Source organism: Callorhinchus milii, unplaced genomic scaffold (assembly GCF_018977255.1).
Source record: "Callorhinchus milii isolate IMCB2004 unplaced genomic scaffold, IMCB_Cmil_1.0 Scaffold27, whole genome shotgun sequence".
NCBI lineage: Eukaryota > Metazoa > Chordata > Chondrichthyes > Chimaeriformes > Callorhinchidae > Callorhinchus > Callorhinchus milii.
In genome coordinates, this window is record NW_024704768.1 from 899,608 (window position 1) to 916,794 (window position 17,187).

The following is a 17,187-nucleotide window of genomic DNA, read 5'->3' on the forward strand; positions in this document are numbered from 1 at the left end:
AAGAAGCAGAGGAGAGGTTAGAAGAAATGTTTTCACTCAGTGAGTTGTTCGAATTCGGAATGATCCGCCCGAAAGGGCAGTGAAGTCCGATTCGATAACAGCTTTTAAGAGAGAACTGGACAGGTATCGGGGAAGACGGGTTTGTGGGGTTATGGGGAGAAAGCTGGTGATTGGGGTCAGTGAAAGTGACGCTGTCAAAGAGCCGCACCGACTCGATGGGCCGAATGGCCTCCTTCTGTGCCGTAACATTCTATGAATTTTTTTTAATATAATAACAATAATAATAATAATCCTTGCGTCTGACACGGTAGCCTTTCACATCAGGAGGACGTCTCAAAGTGCTTTGCACGATTCACAAAGTGTAGTGACCGTGTATTATGTGGGCGAATGCAGCAGCTGATTTGCGCACAGCGAGCGATGTCCTCGCAAACAGCCATGAAGTGAGTGAGCGGTTTTCTTCAGGGAACAGTGTATGTGTGTGTAAAGACAGCGGAAGGGCACGAGGGACAAGCAGGACGCCAGAGCCAGTCGAGTGAAAAGCAGCGGGGAGTGGGTTGGGGAATAAGAAGGTTATTCACTTGCCAATAATTCCTCTGCTTTTCCCCCAGCTCCACGTCAGCCTGGCACTCATCGACTTGACTCAGGATATAACACAGTGGTAAGTGACATGAGTGTGTCTCAGCCCGGCTCAGTGTGTGTGTGTGTGTGTGTGTCGGCCTGGCTCAGTGTGTGTGTGTCAGCCCGGCTCAGTGTGTGTGTGTGTGTGTGTGTGTCAGCCCGGCTCAGTGTGTGTGTGTGTCAGCCCGGCTCAGTGTGTGTGTGTGTGTGTGTGTGTGTCAGCCCGGCTCAGTGTATGTATGTCGGCCCAGTTCAGTGTGTGTGTGTCGGCCCGGTTCAGTGTGTGTGTGTGTGTGTCGGCCCGGCTCAGTGTGTGAGTGTGTGTGTGTCAGCCCGGCTCAGTGTGTGTGTGTGTGTGTGTGTGTGTCAGCCCGGCTCAGTGTGTGTGTGTCAGCCCGGCTCAGTGTGTGTGTGTGTCAGCCCGGCTCAGCGACAAAATGATGCTCATATAGCCAAAATAATACTCCAATGCAGCGTTGGGAGTGGGGGGAGTGCAGCATTGTCAGTCCCCCCCTCCCCCCTCAGCCACTTTCTCAAAACAAATACAAGTTGCGTTTTTTCCCTGAAGCCACGGCTCGTTAACAGAGAAGTCTCCTTATTTTACAGGTTCGATTTGAAGGAGGAATAGATAGACTGAGCGGGCGGTTTCCAGTGGCCTTTTTAATCGACTCAAAAGAGTCCAGTTTCCTTTCTTTTTCTTTTTTAAAAAAAGATCACGTTTTATTCCTATCGTCCAAAGTATTTCACATCACTTTGGAGCACAGTATTATCTTGAGATGTTTGGATGAGGTTTTGTGTTCAATTGCCCCGATCACTTTTCACATGACTTTTTTTGCTGCTTTTTAATTCACACACACGCACGAAGAAAAGGATTCCCCGTCATGTTTCTGTAACTGAAGTTCCGCGTGGCAATACTTGAATGAAACGTAATGTGTGGGAACTGTGCGGAATAAGTCGCCCGTTTCTTTTTTTCCTCTTGATTTGAATTGATTTGATTGTAGCATTGATTTAGAGAGATTTTGCTGTTTTAGGAACATAAGAATTTGCTGGCGAAAGGAAACCGAGGTCCATCCAGTTCTCCTTCCGTGTCCCAGACTATACACCGTATTCCAAGATATTTTTTTCTAACAGATATCCCTATCATTTGTTCTTGAAACAAACCACACTTTCTGCTTCCAATTTTTTATTTGATTTTTTTGTTATAAGGGACCTATTGGGACCCGGGTTTGAACCAGGTTCCCACACATTAAATGGAAGGTTAAATAGATCCAAGCTACTCAGCCCAACTGTGAGCCTCCTCCCACCTCCTAATCCCCTCTCTTACACTCCTCGCTTCCCTTCACCCTCGTGTGTGCATCCAGCTCTTGTTCCTCTTAACCATGTTGATGCTTTCTCTCTGTCCGTCTCTCTGACGGAGCCTGCGATGCACAGTGTTGCAATCCAGTTGCGATCGCAGCGCAAATTCATAGAAACATAGAATCTTACAGCACAGAAGGAGGCCATTCGGCCCATGGTGCCTGTGCCACCAACTAGTCTCACTCCACTGCACTTTCCCCATAACCTTGCCAGACACGTTTTCTTTTCAAGGACCTCTCCAATTCCCTTTTGAAAGTTCTGATTGAATCCGCTCCCACCGGCCTCTCAGGCGCCACACTCCACACCCGCAGGTTGTTCAGGCAAGAGACAGCTGTGATATCTCAGACTAGTGTAGGGGGGAATACACTCCATCAGAGGAGGGGGGCGGTGGAGGTTGGTGCAGAGTTTTTGCGGGGGGGTTAAGTGTTGGTCTAGACCCACGGCAGGAGACCCCTCAGTATAAAGTGAGGGACCAACCAAATGTGACCAAATTAAACCTCCCAAAACGCAGGCAAACTGGCTTCCCGGGCGTGGGAGCCTGATAGCTCGAGAGACCCAGTAATGCCGGGCCTTGTAGAAACGCTTCACTTGCGATGGCAATAGTTTATTATTACTATTAATCAACTTATTTAAAGTGCGTTTTGTCGTTTATGAACAGCCGCCAAAAAAGAATGTACAGAGTAATTTAAAGGACGTCAGTCACAGCGAGTGCGGGGGTTACAAACCCGGCTTTGGTGCTTTGACTGAATGAAGCCACGAAGTTGGGGAGGGGGATGGGGGGGCGATTGTGAGAACAGCCCCGTGATAATCAGACCACCTTGAGGGAGGGATGTGCACTCAGTGTCAGTGAGAATGGGCGGCAACAACAACAACAACTTGCATTTGCTCACAAAATATACAGTCAATTTACTTGACAGGATATTCTGGGAAGCGCTTTGAGACGTCTCAAAGACGTGATATGGGGCTAGAAGGAATACAAGGATTATTATTATTATATAGCGCTGCTCACGCAGGGTTGCATCCAGAGGGCAGTAGATTACGTGTAGGTTTATAACGAGGAAAATTGTGAATGCACCAGAGAGTAGTGTGATTTCTGAACCTTCAGGACACGGTGACAGTGGATAAAGTTCCAGCAGTACATTGCTACAGGCGTCTTATACTGAGGTTTAACAGTAGCGTTGCCTGTTGTCTGTGTGAAGTTGATTGATTGTGGGATTGTTGCCAATCAAAAGAAACTGAACCCCAAACTCCGCTGCGCTCCACAGCTTCAACCAACTCAACCAGTGCCTTGTATTCACATCGCTTAAACGTTACTGCGCTTTGCTCACAATTATTGCCACGAGAACAGAAATGAATTAGTAGTGAGTGCGGATTACACCGGGGACGAGTTCTCCCCATCGCTTAGATTTTACAGGGTGGTCCAACTGGCGGCCCATGGGCCGCATCCGCCCCCCCCCCCCTCTACATTTCATCTGCCATTCCCCCGCCCCCACCCTCCATAACCTGTAAATGTTGTTATGTTTCTGAAAGAGAAACACCAAAATGTTGCTTTTGCAGCCCGCGGTTTTTCAAACATGGCATCCGGCCCTCAGCAGCCAAAAGGTTGGACCACTCTGGCTTAAAAAGAGCAAGCGCTTCACTATGTTTACGTTAGGATCTCGCAATTAAATAAGGCGAGTGAAAGGTCGCAAGGAATATAGTTTTCCCCCTCTCTTCCCCCCCCCCTTCCACACACGCACACACACACAGCGCCTGCTTTTTTAAAAAAAATATTTTATAATATGTCGGTCGGATAAAAAAGTTCCTTTTTTTGCTTTTTTTAAAAAAACTATATATATAAATATATAAAGCAACCATCTGTGCTTGCATTACAAATGCCTTGTGTTTGCCAAAGTGAACGGTGAAACTGTACGTGGTTGCGGTAATGGTGTGGTTCAGGACTATTTCTGCTCAAACCGAGCTGAACCGTGCTATTACAGTGACCTTTCTGGAATATATGTTTAAAAAGATGCTGCCATTTTTGCACGTTAAAACCACAACGGTTCTTGATTTAAGGAGGTCACGATTCCTGCCTTTGAAGTAATCCGTTTAATAGTTGTACGCGTATACATATCGCCTTGCTATCTAATCAATAAAGGTAAAACATCACAGCTCCACTTCCTGCCTGTTTCCCGGTTGTATTTGTTTTTAGCTTTGATCATTCCCTGGGTATTTTCACCTCCTGTTCAGGTGTCTGAGGGCTCAGTGTGTTCATTAGTGGAGTCCTGTAGAGCAAGTAAGAGCATTTGTCTCGCAAGCAAGAGAACCCAGGTTCGATTCCTGGGCGGGTGAACCTTGAGGCAAGTTTCCTTACTTCACACACCTCTGTTTACCAGCAGTAAGTAGGAACCCATTAGTTGTTTGGCGGATTGTTTTCCGGGGGTAATAATTCCTTCAAAATAAAAAATTAATAATAATTTGGTCGCTGTATCCACAACTGTTTGTGGGATGCTGCTGTACGCGATTGGCTGCCGCGTTTCACCCACACAATATACAGTCGGTTCACTTTACAGTATATTCTGCGAAGTGCTTTGAGACGTCTCAAAGACGTGGTAAGGCGCTGCATCAAATGCAAGGAGTTGGGATTAGTTGGCACAGGCACGATGGGCTGAAGTGCCTCCTGTGCTGTAAGATTCTATTCTATGAAATAATAATAATATAAAAATCAGCCGAGCAGCTCTGCAGTACATTGTAGGCATTATACAAAATGGGATATATTGAGTATTTCCAAAGTAAGACTACGTGGTTAAATTAGCCACAAATGTAATGAGTTTAACTTCATAGGAAGACTTTCCAGCTTCTCATAATAGCCCAGCGGATAAAGGCACAGCTCAGAACAGCACTTAAGGCCTTCTGATTGCTCGGAGTGCCAGTTAGTCGCCCACATTTGGCTTTCACACTGAGTGGTGCATTAAACGGTCAATATTAAGATCAAATCAAAGGCAATTTTGGGACCTGTGCCCCACCCAACTGGTGCTCAGGGCCTGGATTATGCGCTAACGGTGATGTCAACCCCTCTGAATGGACCAATGGACGTGATTGTGTGTGTGTGACCAGCCTGAGCATGTTCAGAATCTCGGTCGTCAAAAGGAGTCAAAAGAAACTTGTTTCGCTCAAGCATCAAGTGAAGGGGAGCCCTGGAGCAGAGACGAGACGAGGTGAGGTGAGGGGTAAACCTTCAGCCTAAAAGGAAAAAGTGCATCCAAACTTTAATGTTGGAAATAAGAAAACATTGAATTCAATATTGAAACTTTCAGGACTTGTGTAAGCTTTTCTCTTGAGTAAATGGTAAATAATAATGATAACATTCCTTGCATTTGATAGAGCTTCTGATCACATCGTTGAAATGTCGCAAAGCGCTGAATAGACTATACTGGAACGTTTAGTGACTGTATTTTGTGGGCGAAATGTGGTAGCCAATTGCACACAGCAGTGTCCCTGCAAACAGCTGTGGATATTTATATTTATAGATTTAAAAAGAAAGATGTAAAAGGGTGTGGACAGAGGCAGGAAGAGGAGTAAAACGATAGCTCTTTCAGAGGTTGTGGCACATAAGAAGGACAAAGACCTCCTCTGTAAAATCCTAGATTTTATGATTAAATATAGTGAAGGATGAGAGTTGCTATTTTTTCGTGATACTAAAGAAAAGGAACAAAGTTTATATTAATTTCTGCAGTGCGCACTACTCAACAACAACAACAAATGATATTTGTTCAGCGCCTTTCACATCGGGAGGATGTCTTAAGATGCTGAAATATAAATGTAATGTAAATATAAATTAAATATAAACATAAATGAAATAAATATAAATGAAATATAAATTCTCCAAGTAAATATAGTAATCTTGAAGTATAAATTGTACCTTCAAAAGGAAACTTGGTTGGCAAAGGGTTCAGGATAATAACACAGCTGCAATGAAGAATATTTTATACAATACAAAATTATCTTTCATGACGGGAGAACGTCCCAAGGCACTGACTGGTCAGGGATCAGGACCCAAGCGGGAAGGATCAGGGAGAGTGGAGGGCAGTGAGGGAAGGAGGGTGGCCGAAGGCATGGTCAAAGAGGAGGGTCTTGAGACATGCCTTGAAGAAGGCAAGGGTTGCAATGAAGGCATGTATGAAGGTTTCGGCGCCTGAGGGGTGAGGCAGTGGTGGAGCCGGGCAATGTTGCGGAGGTGGGGGGTGGCAGAGCAGGTCATGGCACGGATGTGGGGGAGAAAGGACTGTTGTAGCCTTTTAACTAAATATGGCCCCAAATCTGGGTGTTTATTATTCTGCTCATTAGGAAAAAGTATAATAAAGCTATTTTATTTATGTCCATTGATGTGGGAAATTAAAACGTCACTGACAAATGTATAATAACCATTTCTGAGGTTGTGATTAACCCACACTATTGGGGGGTTGGGGTTGGTAGAATGTATTTTAAATCTGGTGAAAGCAGAAAGTGTTGATTCTTTCAAGAATAAATTAGACAGATTTCTGCTAGGAAATAATATCTCGGGATACAGTTTGGGACACGACTTGTCATACGACAGCCGGGATGGGGGAGGGAGAACTGGATGGACCTTGGTCCTCTTTCGCTGAGCAAATTCTTATGTTGTTATCTGTGGAGTCCTGTAGCTTAATGGTTAGAGCACTCACCTCCCGTTTGTATTTGTTCGAGCATTCCCTGGTTTTTTCACCTCCTGTTCTGAGGACTCAGTGTGTTCATTATTGGAGTCCTGTAACATAGTTGTTAGAGAGCTCGCCTTGCAAGTGAGAGGACTCAGCTTCTTTTTGACCGCGCCTTTGGTCACCTTCCTCCCCATCCCCCCGGCTCGGCCCTGGGATCCGTTACTGTGAAGCGCTCTGAGAAGCCGTCCGGCGTGGAGGGCGCTGTATAAATCCAAGTTGTTGTTGTTGATTCCCGGCAGGGTGAAACGTTGGGCAGGTCTCCTTACTCCACATGCCTCTGTTTACCTAGCAATAAGTAAGAACCTGGTTGTTAGTCGATTGGCAGATCGTTTCTCCAGGGGTAATAATCCCTTAAAAAAAATTTGGTCACTCAATGTTTGTGGGACATTGCTGTGCACAATTAGCTGTCGCGATTCCCCCACAAATATACAGTCAATTCACTTTGCAATATATTCTGTGAAGCGCTTTGAGACATCGCGAAGACGTGATAAGGCGCTGTATCAAATGTATGGATTATTTTTATTATTATTATCTCTGTGGGAGATACACACAGTACCTAATACTGACAGTGATACTGACTCCCAGCATTGGCATTAAAACACTCAGTTATTCATGGCGTCACTGTTGTCAAATTTGTTTCCCAAAGCACTCCTTTTCTCTGCAGAGAACAAATCCCAGTGCAGGATGTCCGAGTTGGAGAACGCATTGATTTCAATTATGAAAATCTTTCACAAGTACTCGGGATCTACCACAGGAAAACTCAAGAAAGCTCAAGTGAAGGAACTCGTCAACAATGAGTTATCTCGTTTCATTGAGGTAGGATTTAGAGACAGTTGGGAGACAAAATCCCCTCTTCGTCCAGTGACACATATTGGCAGTGCTTTGCTCTTTATAACAACAACTTGCATTAATATAGTGCCCTTCACGCAGGGCAGTGTCTCAAAGCCAAATGGTCACATTTCCAGTTTTTATGGTACATTCCAGAATTTCACCAAAATTTATGTTTGCAAATCAATTGGACCCTGGTGAAATAGGTTAACATACATGTGTTTAGCCAATTGAGGCCATTCTACCGGTTAGAACCTGACTTGCACAGTTGAGGATATGTCTATATCTCCAAGTCTGCCTTGGACCTATGGACCTTGGACTTTGCCAGCTATGCCTTCTCAGATGCATGACAACCCTCTTTCTCCTCCCCCCACCCACCCCCGTCACACACAAGGAGGATGATATGACATTCATTTTATCAGCTACTATAGGGGGAACCATCTCAATGGGCACAAACCACAGATTGAATTCCAACCCCGATCCCTCTAGACCCACCTTCAGTGTTCAAACGAGACACCAGTGATGAAACCGGTTTTAGCTCCAAATACATTTTTTGTAGAGAACAGAAGAGATTAAATCTCACTGCTTGTAATTAGCACAAAAGCAACTGAAGAAGACAGGTCCACTCATCCCCAAAGCATTCACACACACACACACACACACACACACGGTGTGGCAGCATTGATTGCCACGAGAGGTCAGTAGTGCTTTGTTTTGAACACTGTAGCTGGTGGATTGGCGCAGAGCAAGCTCCAGTCATTGTGTGGGGTGTGGGGTGGGGGGCGCCATTTATGCCATTCATGTTTGCCAATCCTGAATGTAAACTTGTTATTTGCCGCTGTTTCCCCCTCCACCCCATTCAGTTTTAATAAATAATAATGTTTTGCTTTTGCCTTATCACACCGTCTGAATTTGATGATAATAATAATCCTTGCATTTGACAATTCACAGGTTACACTGTAAAGTGAATTGACTGTATATTTTGTGGGCGCAGCAGCGCCGCACAAACAGCCGTGGGTTGAACTGACCAATTTGTCATTATTATTATTTTGTTTTGAAGGAATTATTACCCCCAGAAAAGCGATCCGCCAATCGACTAACAACCGGGTTCCTACTGACTGCTGGTAAACAGAGGCGCGTGGAGTAAGGAAACTTGCCCAATATTTTGTCCTGTCAGGAATCGAACCCAGGTCTCTCACTTGCAAGGCGAGTGCTTTAACCGCTAAGCTGATGATGATGATTATTGCCAACTCATTGATCTGAACTCCAGACTCAATACTAGAGTATTCTACTGTGGAGTCCTGAAGTGTATTGGTTAGTGCGCTCGCCTTGGAAAGCAAGAGGACCCGGGGTCTATTCCTGGGTGGAGCAAAACTTTAGGCAAGTTTCCTTACTCCACATATCTCTTTTTACCTACGAGTGAGTAGGAACCCGGTTATTAGTTGATTGATGGATCGCTTTCCGGGGGTAATAATCAATTCAAAAAAAATAATAATTTGGTCACTCAATCCATGACTGTTTGTGGGACACTGCTGTTGCTGTGTTTCGCCCACAAAATACAGTCAATTCACTTTACAGTATATACTCTGAAGGGCTTTGAGACATCTCGAAGATGAGATAAGGCGCTATATCCACCCTCCCTTATCCTAACCCATACTCTGTTCAGGTCCAAATCCCTGACTGTCCAGCACCTTGGGACATTCACCCGATGTGAAAGGTGTTATACAAATGTAATTTTGTTTTGTATTGTATATCAAATGCAAGGATTATTATTATTGTTATCAATGGGCTAGCTACCTTTTGAATGTAAATTTGATTTCCAAAAAAATCTACAGTGGTCCTTGATATTTAATACTTTCTGTCTTTCCTTCAATGGTAAGAAAATAACTGACCAGGAAACACTGGATATCCTCATGCAAGACCTGGATGAAAATGGTGATTTGGAGATAGATTTTACAGAATTTGCCACGTTCGTTGCCATGGTAACCTGTACATGCCATACCTTCTTTACCGTTCAAGAATGAACGTTGGGTTGGTTGGCGCCTGCGTTGGGGATAGAAACAAAATTCACCGAAGCCAAGACAGGAAGAATTCTGCAACTGGGTGTTTCCAACATAGAAACAGGAGGTCATTCAGCCCCTCAAGCTTGTTCCACCAGTCTACAAGATCATGGCTGAACTCCACTCTAATTACCTGCCCTTGCCACATATCTCTTGATACCTGACCAACAAATATCAATCCATCTCAATCTTGAAAATGTGAACGCATCCAGCCATAATCCACAGCCTTTTGGGGGGAGGAAGATTTCCTGATTTCCACTCTCCTTTGGGTGAAAAACTGCCCCCGATTTCACTCCTAAATGGCCTAATTTTAAGATTCTGCCCCCTTGTTCTTAAAATGTAAAGCTCTTTCCAACTCTAGTATGATTGTGTACCTTAAACATTTTCCTTAGTTCATTTGCATTCCCAAATGCCTTTTATCATTCTGGGAAGGACAAAGAAACCTGGGAAGCAAATTCAGGGAGAATGTACAACAGCAACACAAGCTCTTGTCATTTCTTTTATATATAATTAACTTCAGATAATTTTAAATGTTATGTTAACCTGGTGTAACGGGACAGAACCTGATCTTGCTAAGTTGGACAACTAACAGAAAAAATAACACTGCACGTCAATTGCAGTAATACTTACTGTAACTCATGTGTGGTGCGTTTGATTTTGTAGCCACCAGCTGTCAAATGTTTGGCTATAAGCCACATGAATACAAAGAATAAGATATTAGATTCAGGTTTACAGCTGTAAGAGGCAGTCACATGGCATAATAATAATAATCCTTGTATATACTATTATATGCCTATGCATATCACTGAAACATCTCAAATCAAATCACAGAATATACTGTAAAGTGCCATAGACAAGACATAGGCATTGTATAGACACACACTGCATTTTATTTAAAATGGTAAAACCACCACACACAAGTTTGGTTTGGGTCCAAATGTACTGAATCTTAAGTTATTAATAAAGATGAAATGAATAATTCCGCACTTGAGATTTCCAGTGTCTCATTAGAGCTTTCTTTTCTAGCAGCTGCAGGACTTGGAATCTGCCTGTTCTGAATGTTCCCTTTGAAAAATGTTCTTTTCTTTTGTAAAATCTGTGACCTTCCTCTTGCTGAAGGCTGTGGGTTTTGAGTAATCTCAGCACTAGACAGGTGTGCGTTGCTATAACGTTTGCAACATCACAATAGCTGCTTATGCAGCTATTACCACCAGTGTTATAACGTTGCCGACAGGTGTTGAATGTTGTCTTTAAATTGCAAATCGCCGAGAACATACAAATACATTTTTAACATTGAATTCTGAATTATTCATATTCAAGTAATTTTCCCAAGTCAATTATTTTGTCAATAAGTAGGTCATTTGACATTGGCCAATGAGACAGACAGGCAGACAGACAGAGAGATATGAAATGAAGGGACAGGGTAGCACACAGCAGAATAACTTGGTATATGCTGGGGAATGAAGTTACTTGGAAGGGTGGATGAAGCGACTAGGATCACTCTGATTTACAATTGTTTTTACAGCACCGAAGATGGCAGTATTAGATATATGATTTGTAGACTGGTCTTTCCTGGCAGTTTGTTCACGGAACTATCTCATATGTATTAGATGTAATAAATATAATTATAATCACAGTTTACATAACTGTGCAACAGCTATAACAACCACAACTTGCATTTATATAGCACCCCTCACACAGGGCAGCGTCGCAGGGTGCTTGAGCTATATTAGTACCTTATAGACTGGTACAAATATGCTAAGAATTCTACAGGCAATGTCTGTTAAAGGAATTATTTTAGGTTTACAAAATTTCAACACACATGCTTCTTCACAATATTCTGCTTTCTTGTAACTTTCTGGCCTGTGGTAATCTTCGGAGACTTCTTGTCTAAGAAGGGCACAATCTGAACTACTAAGCAGAGGGATAAATAAATACGTTAGAAAGAAATGGCCAACAAAGTTAACTGGTGAGATCCCCTAACTCTCAAATAAGAGAGAGAGACACTATCTATAGATGTCATTTTGAGTTACATCCTCCAACCTCAGAAAAGCTGACAATTATTAAATGAATAATAATCCTTGCATTTGATATAGCGCTTTTTACTTCTTGACGTCTCAAAGCGCCTCACTGAATATACTGTAAAGTGAATTGACTGTACATTTGTGGGTGAAACTCGGCAGCCAATTGTCCCACAAACAGTCGTGGATTAAGTGACCAAATTATTTTTTATTTTATTTATTTTCTTGAGGGATTATTATCAGGCATGTGGAGTAAGGAAACTTGCCCAACGTTTTGCCCTGCCGGGAATTGAACCCAGGTCTCTCGCTTGCGCGGAGAGTGCTGTAAACACTGAGCTACAGCACAATAAACAACAACAACAAGATTCCATTTATAGAGCACCTTTCACATTGGGAGGACGTCCCAAGGCGCTGGACAGTTTGGTCAGGACCCGAGCAGGGGGGAAATGATCAGGGTGAGGGAAGGGAGGAAGCGAGGAGGGGGTAGAGAGGCGAGAGGGGAGCTGAAGGGACGGTCAAAGAGAAAGGTCTTGAGACCGGCCTTGAAGGAGGAAAGGGAGGAAGCGGCGAAGGCACTGGGGGATGGAGTTCCAGAGCCTCGGGGCTGAGAGGCTGAAGGCCCGGCCACCGATGGTAGGGCGGTTGGGGCGGGGGATGTGGAGCAGACCGGAGCCGGAGGAACGGAGAGTACGGGCAGGTAGGTAGGGGGATAGTAGGTCGGAGAGGTAGGAGGGAGCGAGGCCGTGAATGGCCTTGTAGGTGAGGATGAGGATCTTGAATTCGACCCTCTGGGGGATGGGGAGCCAGTGGAGGCGAGCGAGGGTGGGAGTGATGTAGTCGCGAAGCCTGGTGCGGGACAGTACACGAGCTGCAGAGTTCTGAATGACCTGCAGTGTGGAGGGAGGGCCGGGAAGGCCGCGAGGAGAGAGTTCCCATAGTCCAGCCTTGAGGTGATAAAGGCGTGGACCAGAGTTTCAGCAGCGTGAGACTAGTGCCGTAGTCTGGCGATGTTCCAGAGGTGATGGAAGGCGGTGCCAGTTGTGGCGCGGATATGCGGAAGAAAGGACAGCTCAGGGTCGAACAGAACCCCGAGGTTCCTGATGGCTTTGAGAGATGGAGAGTGCGGCCTTGGATGCTGATGCTGTCAGTGCCTGAGGTGCGGAGGCGCTGACGTGAGCCAATCAGGAGGGCCTCAGTTTTGCGCACGTTGAGCTGAAGAAAGTTGTCTCTCGTCCAGGACTCGATGTAAACCAATACCAATGCAGAAATACCAATCCCAATAAACTGTGCCACTGGAGTCAAAATAAATCAGATAGGAAAAGCAGAATTAAAGTTCAAATATTAGAAATGGAAATGGGGAGAAAGAATAGAAAGATGTGGCAAATCGATTGATTTTGACTTGCATATACAATTATAATTGAGCACTTAAAGTATTTAAGTGCTTATTGTAGTTTTGAGATGTTACAGAAATAAATTGCTGCTGACATTTAAGTAAGTTTGTTGTTGTACTTCATCCGCATCATGATATGTGAGCTCATTGCACCCTCTCCATAGCTGTGATATCCCTTTGCTCTCAAAATAGTCAATTCACTTTACAATATATTCTGTGAGGCGGTTTGAGAAGTCTGAACAACGTGATAAGGTGTTATATCAATTGCAATCAAATGCATATTACAGCACTTTACAGTCTATTCTGAGAAGCGCTTTGAGACGTCTAGAAGACGTGAAAAGCGCTATATCAAATGCAAGGATTATTATTATTATATATTACAGAATCGGATACTAAAAACACCATACATTTAGCTGTGGCCAAGCCAACATCATGTACAAATTCAACATGACTTCAGTGGTGTTCTTGTGTGCGATGGCCTTATATATAAAACCTAGAATTCCATTTGCCATAATTGACTGAATTCCAGCATATTTCATCTGGAATATTTCTCAAAGGGAAACTAATAAACAATGGAATGAATTCTTGTCCATTTCACTTCTTGTTCAAATTCTGGCTGGCCAACTGCAAGTGACAACAAGTACCAGTAATCCACTGTATTGAGAGATTTTGCCTCTTACCCTGAGGGGATAGTGTCTGAGCACCAGCTTCAGCACCAGCAGAAATCAGGTCTTGCAGTTTAAAATGCACAGGGGTTGAAGGTACTGTAAAATCTGCAAATGCAACAAAAAAACTTCATGTAAGCCATAAACAATATGTATTGGGATATTTTAATGCTTTATCAATCTGCTTATGTAGCACATTTTTTTGGCCTGACACATGCAGAAACCCATCACCATGCTTAAGAGTATCCCAACCAGACAAGAGTTCCATGCATTTCACCTACAGATGGACATTCCTGCATCTGGAACAGAATATATATAATTCCAAGTATTGTATATCACATTGGTTAACATCAACATCATGGTCCTAAACAAATGAAGTAAGGAGCATTCAACATGGTGTTATAATGTCTCCACCAATGTTTGGTTAAATGCAGGTGAAGGTAGGATGAGAAAAGAAAGCCACAGAAAATTCAGACCTCCTTTCCATCCAGATCACTCCTACATAGCGCCACAGGGTTAGATCTAGGCAAATCACTCGTCAGCCTCTGTGCTGGGCAATAGTGTGAGTCGCAGGGCATCTGAGAGCAATGGCAGAAGAGAATGAATTGTTTTAAGCTTACCTGTTTCCTGAGAATTCAGGGCAATCTCAGTAGTATCACTGAGTGGTGAGGATGGCACACCTTGGTCCCTGTTTTGAACTGAACAATGGAAGAGAAAGTTGTTGGAACAGATGATCGTCTTTTTTAAGAGCAGTTTTTAAATAGTATTAGTTGAAATTACCTGCATCCACAATTTCAAACATTGTCATATCAAACCACTCAACACCGGTCCTTTCAATATCGGGAACCAATGGTATAGGTGACTCCGGCAGCCGAGGTAAGGACCAACGAGTGTATGGAGAGTAATAACTAGAAGATGGTTGGAGCCGAGCTCTATTCTCCATTTCAATTGCTAGAGCATTAAAAATACAAATTATTATTAAGAGTGCAAGATATGTAGCCTGCAATACATTCTAAAGTAGATTCCTGGATGTCTGGTGGACAGCTTTTGGCAGAGGTGGAGAAGGAACATAAGAAATGCTAGACGAAAAGTTTTGTCTCTTGTCCATCTACTTTGCCTTCCATCTTCCTGGCGGTCACATATACATATGTCCCGAACTACCTATGTACTATATCCATAATCTTATTTCCTAAAAGAAAACTACCTAATCTCTGTTTGAAGAATCAACATTTTCTGTTTCAACCATCTTCCTGGAGAGGCTGCTCCACAGGTTCACTATCAAGAAGAAATGTAGTCAGCTACTTCCTCATCTTAAGTATCTTAAACAAAGCGAATCTCACTTTCCAACCGAAGTGATATAATTGTGGATAATTTTAGTTGAGACAAACTCTATCTCATACTTTTTTTTCATGAGAAAGACCTTCTTTCTCTTTCACAACAAACCTTTGTCCCCAAAAATGTGCAGGAGAAATTCGGGGAAAGATCAAAGAACATGACAAAATGCTATTTCAACAATCTACTGGGCCTTTTAAACAGCTCTCTAACATACAAGGGTGTTGGGTATATATAGCTGCAGACTAAAGTTGAGTTACGCTGGGGGTGAATATGCAAAGAAATCAGGTCGTTCAAACAGACCTTGCCACCACTTTTACAATACATCACAAACATATCTGAAAAGACATTACTTACCCAAAATGGGAAGGGCAATTGGTACACAGGCAGAGAGCGTCATGAGTATTGATGCTTCCACCCACCCATAGCAACAGAATACAGAGAATACAGATGTATTGTATGTGCCTCTGCAATGGGTTACGTTTCCACCTTAACACAGTACGCATTGGAATACAGAGTTTATTCCACTTTTGGGAAGGTTTTAACTGGCTGTTTTTTGTCATTCAATTATGAAATAATTATAATAATTATTATAATTCATCTCGCTCCCTCCCTTCCCATTTTCAGGTCTCTGCTGAAGACCTTTCTTTTCGACGGCTCCTTTGGTCACCTTCCACCCCCCACACCCCCCCCCGGCTCCGAAACTGTAAAGAGCTCTGAGACGCCGTCCGGCGTGGAGGGCGCTATATAAATCCAAGTTGTTGTTGTTGAAATAAACCAGGTACAATTCTATCATCTGCATAGCCTGTAAACATATATGAGAACAATTTCTGTCTGTCTGTCTGTCTCTCTTATTGCGGTTCGGAGTAAAAAGGTGTTCACATTGATTGTAGTAACTGAGCTGACAACATGACAATTATCCCTTGACCCAATGAGCTGTAGAGAGCCCAAAATAGCATATGACAACAGTCAGGCACCAACACTGCACAAAAGACAAACTGCGAAAGAATTGAATTTGAATAATTGCAGAAAATATGTACCCATAAAATATATATATTAGCGAAATATACTGTATACACACAGCAGACCCAGCGCTCGTTGAAAAAGTTACCAGGAGCTGCAAGTTTGGACTGAGTACATAAAATAAATGCGGCTGTAATATTGACAGAGTGATGACTTAATAATAATTCTTGGTTTGATACTGCGCCTGATCACGTCTTCGAGACGTCTCAAAGCGCTTCACAGAATATACTGTAAAGTGAAGCGACTGTATATTTGTGGGCGAAACGCGGCAGCCAATTGCGCACAGCAGCGTCCCACACACAGCCGTGGATTGAAGTGACCAAATTATTATTTTTTTGAAGGAATTATTAAGTGGTGCTGACGAGTTAAGCTGAGGGTCGAGTTATCAGGAGTTTATCTATCTATACCTATATCTATTACACTCACACTTGTTATAGTGGCTATTGCTTTGACGTCTCAAAACGTCAAATTTCAGGATTTCATCGTGAAGTGTAGTGACTGTGTGTTTGGCACCAGACGATTTTTGCAGCACTTTTATATACATATATATATTTTTTTAAAAAAACGCACCTTTACCCGTACACCTTGACCTTTACCTGCCACAGTCGGCGGGTTTCCTTTGAGGCAACGAGAGGGGGATGAGGAGGGGGGAGAAATATACTCAATGTGCTTATATATATATATATATTTACAAAATTGCATTTATTCCGCACCTTTCACCTCAAAATAAAGTTTTTTTTGGGGGGGGAGGGGAACAAAAAAGTGAAAACAAATAGGGGTTTATAAAGCAAAAGTTCACGAAGTCGACGAAGCTCTCCACGACGGCTCCTCGTTTGCCCACTGAATATTAATCGAGGCGACGGGAGGACAGGCAGGAGGAAGGCTGCGGTGCGACGGCGCCCCGAGGCCTCCCGTGCGCTGGAGGCGGCTGCAGTGCGGGCGCGGGAGCGGCCTCCGCTGCGCGCCAAAAAACAGACAACCCCGTGACTCCCAACGGTCGCCTGCCGCTTTGGCAAAGCGCGCATGCGCCTGGTGGCGGTGTGTGGGGGGGGGGGGTCCCGCGAAGCGCTTTTAAATATTTTTGAAAAAAACCGCCAACCGCCGCAGGGGGTGAGTTAGGGGGGCGCATGCGCACGCGGGGCCTCTCCCCGTCGCCGCCGGACTGCTTCTCTTCGCGCG

General features: G+C 43.8%; 1 protein-coding gene and 1 non-coding gene across 2 annotated transcripts; both read left to right on the forward strand.

Annotated features, from left to right (window-relative positions):
• Positions 1-491: 491 nt before the first annotated feature.
• On the forward strand, positions 492-2,756 carry esyt1a. The gene is made up of 2 exons (XR_006085813.1): positions 492-658; positions 1,225-2,756. It is a non-coding gene; the product is annotated as an extended synaptotagmin-like protein 1a (transcript).
• Positions 2,757-7,355: 4,599 nt separating this feature from the next.
• LOC103189985 (protein S100-B-like) lies at positions 7,356-9,679 on the forward strand. Its single transcript, XM_042344346.1, has 2 exons — positions 7,356-7,505; positions 9,398-9,679. The coding sequence occupies exons 1-2, from the start codon at positions 7,374-7,376 to the stop codon at positions 9,539-9,541; spliced, it is 276 nt and encodes a 91-aa protein (XP_042200280.1). The 5' UTR covers positions 7,356-7,373; the 3' UTR covers positions 9,542-9,679.
• The last annotated feature ends 7,508 nt before the right edge of the window (positions 9,680-17,187 follow it).